The 10,036-nt window shown below is 38.2% G+C and overlaps 1 protein-coding gene across 1 annotated transcript in view; it reads right to left on the minus strand.

The window, feature by feature from the left end:
- Positions 1–5,647, minus strand: part of LOC128639757 (AN1-type zinc finger protein 4-like) — a 39,924-nt gene extending 34,277 nt beyond the window's left edge. Inside the window, 4 exon segments of the mRNA XM_053691883.1 lie at positions 12–192; positions 3,990–4,057; positions 4,140–4,215; positions 5,365–5,647. Of these exon segments, the coding sequence (XP_053547858.1) occupies positions 12–192; positions 3,990–4,057; positions 4,140–4,215; positions 5,365–5,548 (509 nt within the window). The 5' untranslated portion in view covers positions 5,549–5,647.
- Positions 5,648–10,036: the final 4,389 nt, after the last annotated feature.

Raw genomic sequence — 10,036 nt, forward strand, 5'->3', positions numbered from 1 at the left:
TTTCTCCTTACCTGAGGGATTCAGACAGCGGTGTGAGCGAGCCATCTTTGTCTACAATCCGAAAGAAATTCAGCTGGTCTCCTTCCCGATACACAAGAAATGTCACCTGTTTATCCGAAGCTTTTTCCCGCAGGTCATCTCGATAGGAGTCCATGTACTCAGCTATTTCCCTGATTGGGTCCTCTAGTGCCACTACACACAGCAAGAAAATGTATTAATATATATGTGCAAAACAGAACAAACAGAAGCACAAAAAACGGATGTATTCAAACATAAAAATATTTAATGCCTTTGAAATTCACACACACCTGAAACAGTTATAAAAAGGTATGTAAAGGCACAATAGAAGTCACGGGGCAGTTTTGTCACTATTATTAGCATCTGTCTGACCTGTATACACAGCGGGCGTACGGATAAGACCTGACTGAAGCAAAGTTCAGGATCCGGTGTAGTCCTGTTTAAAGTGAATGCAAATTCATCAAAATTTACATTTCACTCCTGTTGTGGAGAGAAGAAAAAAAACAAAAAACAAAAAAAACAAAAAAAAAAAAAAAAAAAGCAACTTACATTGAATCAAACACCGGGGGGAAGCCGTGATTGGAGGATGACCTATCTATAATTTCTGACATCAGAAATGGCTTGCCATGACCTGAGAAAGCTGGAGCTGATTTAAAAGGCAAGTATGTTTTCACAACACGAGAAATGTAACTAGTGAGATATTTAGATGATCAGTGTGGGGGACTTGTTTCACCAGCTCCGTGGAGCACTCGTGTACTACATCTAAGAGAACACAACAGGACTACACCGGATCCTGACCTTTGCTTCAGTTGGGTCTTATCCGTACGCCCTCTGGGTATACAGGTCAGATGGATGCCAATAATAGTGACAAGCTGGAAAACTGCCTCATGATTTCCATTGTGCATTTACATACCTCATAACTGTATGAGGCCAGTGTGAATTTTAGATATATTTATTTTAATACACTTGCGCTTTTGTATTTTTACCAGCACTATTTGTTCCTGACCAATGGTTATTGTGAACAGCAATACAACAGACACTCGTGCAAGCTGAACAAATATAAAGGCAAAGAATTACTGGGGATGTGGGAGGGATATTTCAATGTTCTGTTTGGGGTGTCTTTGCCTCTTCCTGGTGGCCAGGATAAGTATTTCCCATAGCTTATGAATGTTTTCGTGGACCCTCGCTGCCATTAGAAGGAAATATCCTTTTATTATTTAATATATATTAAACTTTATAATCTGTGAAACAATATATAGCATATTTTAGTGTTAGAGCAATATTGTAGCAGATTACTTTTTTGTATATTTTTTTTATACAAGGCGCTCCTTGGCGATTTGACATCATATCTCTTCTTGTTTTAAATTATACATATATGTAGCTAAAAAAAAGAGCGGAGACATGAGCCCCGTAAAGGCCCGCTTCTATGCGTAGCACTATTCTAATTTTCCTGGAAATAACTCTGAAATGTGTCCTTTTTCTACTCCCCGTAGATAGGCTGTAGTGCATTATATTAAATACAAAGGCTGTAGTGCATTATATTAAATACAAAGTGATTTTTTGATCAGTGCAAAAGCTGGTTTATATCTGCCCCTAATTGGCTACAGCAGAGAAGAAGAAAAATAAACACTCAAGAGGTGTGTCCCTAGACAGCAAACAATGGATGTTTGCTAACAAAATGACAGTGTAAATTCTTTTAACACATTTATTTGTAATACTGTGATTAACTTTTGATGCATTTAGATATACAAAAAATTGTTTAAAGGACCAGTCAACACAGTAGATTTGCATAATCAACAAATGCAAGATAACAAGACAATGCAATAGCACTTAGTCTGAATTTCAAATGAGTAGTAGATTTTTTTTTTCTGACAATTTTAAAAGTTATGTCTTTTTCCACTCCCCCTGTACCATGTGACAGCCATCAGCCAATCACAAATGCATACACGTACCATGTGACAGCCATCAGCCATTCACAAATGCATACACACATTTTCTTGCACATGCTCAGTAGGAGCTGGTGACTCAAAAAGATTAAATATAAAAAAAAGACTGCACATTTAGTTAATGGAAGTAAATTGGAAAGTTGTTTAAAATGGCATGCTCTATCTGTATAATGAAAGTTTAATTTTGATTGAGTGTCCCTTTAATCTCTGATCTGGGGAATTTACTATAAAACCACCTAGCCCCATGCTCAGAAATAAAGCATAAATATATTAGTTAGTTATCTGAGAATAATTCTAAAGTGGCTACTAAATGATAAGATCTGTCTGCTAACTGCGCTTCTTCTATGTTTGCCGCGTTTGCTTAATTTAAAAAGGGACAGTCTACACAAAAATTGTTATTTTTTAAAGAGATAGATAATGTCTTTACTACCCCAATTCCCCAGCTTTGCACAACCAATCACAGAGGTAAAAAGTGTATTAACAGTGTTAGTTATGCAACACTGGGGAATAGGATATAAATGGATCATCTATCTTTAAAAACAAAAATTATATTGTAGACTGTCCCTTTAATATAGAGTCATTTGGATTGTTCATTTATTAGCTCAGGTTTTAGTTGAAAACCATTACTATTAGAATTACGTTTTGTAATAAAACAAGCACAGGAACCATAAGACGTCTCACTGTAAAATGGTTCTGGTCTTGGGATCTGTTCCCAGCACAGCGAGACAAAATCTTATCCTATACCTGTAACGGCTACAGGAACACAGAGGCCAGCGGTACATAAGTATATATCTCTCAAGTAAAACCATGAGAGCAGCAGTCTACAGTCATGTTATTCACGGAAAACCAACAGCTTTACAGCTCAGTTCACAACTTCAGCAGCTTCCTAAACACGCCTTCTGTGTATAAAAACTACTCACTGTATATTTATCCCAGTGCTAATTTCCTGAGATTTACCCAGAGGGTACTGCACGTGCCATGAGGTTAATGACAATAAAACATTTTGTTCAGCCCATTGCCCTCTTCTTCAGTTGACTGTAAATAAGGAATTGTTCAGCGAGAATTCACCGTCTCTCACCAGGTAACCCACCTGCCCCTTTTATACTCTGCAGTGAATTCCATAAAGAAATGAGAGATGGGCAGTGACCCAGAATAACAAAGGAACAGGTGATGGTGGAGAGAGTTTTTAGTGAATTGTGTCCAGTAATACGGTGGCCAACAGCCCCATAAGTCGAGCAGACACCCATCTAGCTGCTTCCAGTCCTTGCGCTCATTCATCAGCGCTCCTCACATGAAGCAGTGGTGAGGGATTATAGGGACAGTAACAGTGTAATTCTAGTTTACTGCAATAGCCAAACTGCACCCACCAGTTACCTTATTTGCAGGAACCAAAAAGGGCCCCAGTCTGCAGACAACAAGGCTAGTCACTGTCATAACGCTAGTATAAAACACTAGCTTTCAAACCGGTCCTCAGCCCTCCGAAACAGGTCAGGTTTTCAGGATTACCTTGGGTGAGAACAGGTAAATTAACCATGTTTACTAATCAGCTGATTATTTCACCAGTGCTCCAGTTCAGAGATACACAAAATGTGGCCTGTTAGTGAGGCCTGAGGACAGGTTTGAAAACCAGTGGTATAAAGTATATTGTTTTGTAGCTGCCAATTAGGGAAGATGTGTAGCAGCGTTAGCCTTGAGAAGTCTGCAGTGTACTTTTTCAGTTTAGTAAGAATTATAAAAGCCTGAATTTTCAGAGCTTAATTATGAGAATATAAATAATGACAATATACTGTAAAATTATTTTACTGCACATAACCAACCATTTTATATTAACATCTGAAGGTGTTTACTTTCCCTTTAAATCGCCATAACGAAGCAGTAAGACGGCACCCTGGTGATAGTGTGTCATCAATAAAGTCAGCGGACGTGAGCAGCGCAAGACGGTTATAAACAGGGACCATCTATACGACAGATCAGCTATACTATCTGAGGAACTGCGCAGCCGTCATCAATGCCAGCACTACTTACCTCTGCGCGTGTTTACTGGACCTCCTCTCATAGACAGTACCAGCTTCAGTGTGCAGCCCTCAGAAATGCTATAATACAAGGAGAGAGCTTATTGGTTTTATAAAAGAAACTAATAGCCAACGACTAACATCAGCCCACGGAAACACTCACTTGTAATCTCTTAAGGAGAATTCATCCTGCAGTTCTACATTGTTCCAGATTAAATGCTGTTGAGAAATTGGGATTCCTAAAATACAAAGGTTACAGTAAGGGTGAGAACAAGAACAATTAATTTACCCTTATTTATCCAGTTACATAATCATTACAGATCTACTGTCCTGTAGTGTTTAAATGGTTGTCAGAAATGCGCTAAATATATCTGTATCAGTCATGACTTGCAAATAACCAGACACACTATAGCAGGGGTGGGCAAGAGGTAGATCGCTGTCTACCAGTGGACCGTGAGTGAATTTTGAGGTGACAACCTGTAAGATTTCAAAAGTCTGAATTATAAGAGAAATATTTCTCACACATCTACGGTGGCAAGGATCTTCACTCAGAATCTAGAATTCTGGATAGAATATAGATTCTGAGTGAAGAGCCTCGCCACCGTTGATGTGTGAGAAATCTCTCTCTTATGCAGACCTTTGAAATCGGCTATGACTGAGTCTATGACGGCGGTATGGGCACTGTACTTCAGCATGCGTGGCTTGGCTGTAGCTGAACGCGCTGCCCCAGCTTTGGTTACAGGACCTGCCCCCCTAATTGACCTCACATGGCGTCCAGTCAAGAAAATTACTTTGTAGAATGAGTCTCGAGCCGCCTTGATTGTGAGACTACTTATCATACGCAGGCGCGGTACACAGATAAGGTTGCTTGACGGTCCCAGCGTGACGTAAAGAGAGCTCTCGCAGTAAGTAAAGACAGAGCATGGCTGTATTTGTTAAAGAGCGTGGCTGATTCTTAAAGCGGTATTATTTGTGTCAAAAATACATTTTTCAGCCAGCAGGTCCTATTTGTAGCAAAAATAAAAGCATCTCCAGACAGACTTTTATAAAATCAGCATCAAATAAAGTGAGAACCAGTTTGTTCCTTGCTTAGAAGAACCAGCGAGACTGAATGTCTATTGTGAGATGGTTACTCTAGCAATTTCATTTGTCTCTAACCTCAGCAGAGGAGATAAGATAAGGAATACCTAGGTTGCAACACACAGCGACCATTCATTTCTGCAGATAATGAACTTTTATACTCGGCATTCATTGGCTGTTCCATAATGAAACAAATTTATTTTAAAAAGATTGTTATTTTTCTTTTAACCAAGTTGCATTTTAAATAAATAAAAATAATAATTGCAGGTTTATGGAAGATGTATTACACAACACCTTGCCATTCATACCTTCCAGCCTTTGGATTTTGGCTTTCAAGCAAACCACAGTTTCAAACGGTGACACTCGTAATTCAAAGCATGTTCCTGTAAGCGTTTCAATGAAGAGCTCCATTGTCTCATAGACAGGCAGCTTATGGTGAAAAGACCCAAAATTATCTTCGTTAAAGAACGGAGGTTCCTCTTTGTTTGGCATTGAAGAAGTTACAATAAAATCTTCACCATAGAAATATTATTTCTGCTACTTCACGGCTGGAGAACAATGTAAAATATTGTACTTCATATTTATATAGTTAAACCTAAGGACAGAAACGAGAAAGTGAGTGCACAAAATGTATAAAAACACAACACTAGTTCAAATTAAAATGTGCATTGTTACCAGTGCGATAAGCACAACACATACATTACTGCATCGTTCCATTAAAAGCAAACATATTTAAGACTTTTCCCCTTCAGGATTCACCATTTAATGTTTACAGGATTTTTAGTTTACAGACATAACTAAAGGGCTACAATATACCTAGTGCTTCACCCATACAAAACAGCGAACCAGATGTGGAAGGCCCCAGTGTAACAAGAACAGGATGCACCCTGCAACATACACAAGTATGCGTTTCTGATTGTCTCTCTTACTGCGTCCTCATCTGCAGCATTACGAGTACTTCTATTTTAACCCTTTTCAAGGAAATTGAGATAAAGTATGTGCATATTAAAAAACGGCTGTAGTGGTGGAGATACGCTTTGTTTCATTTGTATTAGACGTGCGCAGCTGAGCAGTGAAAAAACGTCGTCTAATTGAACTAAAAATGACCACATAGAAATTTAATAACACCAACTGCGCATCTACATTGCCGCTTTAATAAAAAATGCTGTCAATTTAGTCCTCCCCTCGTCGAGATCTGCTACCTCAATGTGTGCATGCTTCTAATTACGTATTCTTTTCAAACATATGTGGAGTGCAGTTACATAATTGTGCCACATGGAGGTTGCAAATCTTGACAGAAAAATAGCCCCCTGTATCATGTGACAGCCATCAGCCAATCACAGACTAGTACACATACACTAAACTCTTGCACATGCTCAGTAGAAGCTGGAGCATCAGTATGCATAGAAAAATAGCCCCCTGTATCATGTGACAGCCATCAGCCAATCACAGACTAGTACACATACACTAAACTCTTGCACATGCTCAGTAGAAGCTGGAGCATCAGTATGCATAGAAAAATAGAGCACAATCTGATAATAGAAGCAAACTGGAAAATATTAAAAATGCTGCTCTATCTGAATCACGGAATTTAGACTTTAGTGTCCCTTTAAGAGCAGAAATGTTCAGTATAGGTGCGATCCAATAGGCAAAATCAGCTATTTCGAATGAGAAAATAAAAAGGTGGAGTAATTTGTAAAAGATATAACGCACCAAATGCATGTTCTTTGTAAAAGGGACATGAAACCCAAACGCATTTCTCATGATTCAGTTAGAGAATACAATTTTAAACATTCCAATTTACTTCTATTTTATTTGCATAATTCTTTAGGTATCCTTTGTTAAAGAAATAGCAATGCACATGAGGCATCTATGTGCAGCCACCAATTAGCAGCTACTGAGCCTATTTATATATGCTTTTCAACCAAGGATATCAAGAGAATGAAGCAAATCAGATAACGGAAGTAAATTGGAAAATGGTTTAAAATCACATGCTATATTTGAATCATGAAAAAAGAAAAAGAAGGGTTCAATTTCCCTTTAATCTATATCTATAAAAGCATCAGGTAAAAGAAAAAAAATCCAACACAAGTATAGCTAAAAATACCCACAAAAGGTGACCGTCCCTCCTGCAACCATATCTCACGCCTACCGTCCTGAGGAAGAGCACCCCCCCCCCCCCGATGATGATCCATCTCTCTATACAGGCACAGACCCGATCCATCTCTCTATACAGGCACAGACCCGATCCATCTCTCTATACAGGCACAGACCCGATCCATCTCTCTATACAGGCACAGACCGAATCTATATATTTGTTCCGATGTAGACAAATAAGTCCAGACAGGAAGGGGTAATCCTGTTGCATGAGTCTATATATTCATGGCTGCAATGTTTAATTGTTTTTGTTAAATTAAAGTGATAGTAATCTTTGGCAATTTAATCCACAGTATATGGAATTATTCATAAAAAACAGGGGCACTTTCATTCATTAAAATATTTAAAAGACACTTTATTCGTAAAATAATAACCATTTATTGATCGTAAACATTGCGCAATTCGTCCAACCGCATCTCATACTTTATTTTTGTCTTTGATGACGGATCCGGCTTTATACAATCATTGCGTGCCCAACAAGCTGGACACCAAAGGGGGCACGCAACGATTTGATGAGTGAATATAAATGGAAAAGCACCACCTATAGCAGCACTCGCTTATAGAGAGAGTATGGGGAGGTAAAATATAAATTTTAATAACGATAAAAAAAAATATATAAAAATCCGCAGGAGACGCATAACACAAACATATAGTGTTAAAAATGACACAGATGGATGCCTACAAACAACAACAACCCAAAAAGTGATATCACCACTGGTAGTTAAATACTGGAATGAATATATTAATATATTATATATGCGCATATATTGGTCTATTAAGAAGACCCCAATAGGGGATGCCTATATATATATATATATAGACCCTAAGTTACTGGCCTAATCCTGAATGTGGAACAATTTTCACACAAACTGATATGTAAAACTGTATGAACAATTCAACCACTAAAATAGAGGGGACACAGTCCTAAAAAACACATAAAGCAAACAGGCCAGAGAGATATACAGATACAAACCCAGTATAGTTAGCCTAATCCGAGTGTGGCACAAATTTCACACACACTGACAATACGAATATAACACTAAATAATATTTCAGGGACAAGCCCAAAACAAGTAGTACCAAGTAATTAGTATTATAGTTAGGCTAAGTTAACAGATCTATGTGGAACATATTTCACACATAGGGATTGTGTATTGAAGGCAGCGGTTGCCTGATGTACATTTCGCCGTAGCTTTTTCAAAGGCGAACAGGATGTAGGGTTACCTACCCTTATATAGCATATAGTGGCCAATCAGAATGGGGTATTGTGTACACACACCCCTATCTTAGCCTAACCGATAAAGTGATGAACCAATTGGTCCATCCAGTCATGTTAACATGTCACGTGATTAGAGGATGACATCAGTGGGGGGGGGGGGGCGTTTATAATGCACGAATCACAGGACATGGGTGTGTTGGATTACACAGTAAACATTGTCAGAGCTTATTGTGAAATAAATCCCATATTTGGTTATAACATAACAGATGACATAATCCCATTACATGTCATTGATTTTAGTAGCAGTCATGTGTGTGGCTATAGTATACACCTTAAACAGTTTAACAAATAACACTGGTGTGAAAGTTACTCATATAATATATATGAAACCGTACAGCATAGATTGCTGCAAATGCTAGCAGGAATTATGACTAATCCACATACATTTAATGTGCGCAAGTATTTATCTGTACATGGGAACATAATGTTATTTAACCAGACATATAAACGTAAGCACCAGTATATATTGTCTGTAATTTATATATACGCCCAGCAGTGAGCTAGTAACATAGGTAGCTTTTCATAGGAAAGCTCCAAAACTATTATTTTCATTCATGCCATTGGGTGTCATAGAATTGAGCCAAAAAATCCATTGGCTTTCAGCCTGTAATAGCATCTGCTGATATTCCCACCCTGTATCCCTGTTTTGATAACTTACAGTTTTACTGACGGTTTGGCGTTATGATGCTTAAGAAAATGTCTGGCTACTGTTAAGTTTTTCCATTTATTGCTATTTAGCCGGGTGCGTACCTCTCTTGTTGTGATCCCCACATAGTATTTATTACAGTCACACTGTAAATAGTATAATATTTTTGGCTCTGCAGTTAGCAAAATCTGTCAATTTTTTTATACCTTTTGGGAACGTCTATTTCTTTGCGGTTATGCATGTATTTACATAATAAACAGGACCCACAGCCGTGGGTTCCTGAGAAAGCTTTCTTTTCTGGTTCTTACGTGTGAAGTGGCTTCTCACTAATTTGTTGCTAATAGTTGGAGCTCTTTTCCAACTAACTGCCACATTTAAAGGGACAGTCAACACCAGAATTTGTTGTTTTAAAAGATAGATAATCCCTTAAAGGGACCCATAACACCTGTCTGCTAAAACTTCTTAAAACTAACTTATGAGCAAAAAAACCCCCAAGAAAACATGGATGTCTATGTGTTTTTATCAGCTTACCCCAACCTGTTCAAATAAAGTATTTGAATTACAATGGTGATCCAGAGCTTGATACTGCCATGTATGCCACCATATTGTAACGCGCGTTGCCACACAGCAGACTGAGTCACGTGAGGTGCACAGCATATTACTCTTACATATGCTTAGAGGAAACACATCTGATTCTGCAGTGCTCTCTCTGTGATGCAGAGCGTGCCCTGCAGTGTCAGATGAGAAAGTTGTACACAAACACAGTTACTTATGTTTTATTGTGCAAAACGAACTTCCTAAACAAATCTGATCAATATATATCTTAAAATGTAATCATTTCTGTGTTTACAATTATAAACATTATCTGGCTCCCTCTCTTCCGGTCTCTCCTCAGAGCA

This window comes from Bombina bombina, chromosome 9, assembly GCF_027579735.1.
Source record: "Bombina bombina isolate aBomBom1 chromosome 9, aBomBom1.pri, whole genome shotgun sequence".
Taxonomy (NCBI): Eukaryota; Metazoa; Chordata; class Amphibia; order Anura; family Bombinatoridae; genus Bombina; species Bombina bombina.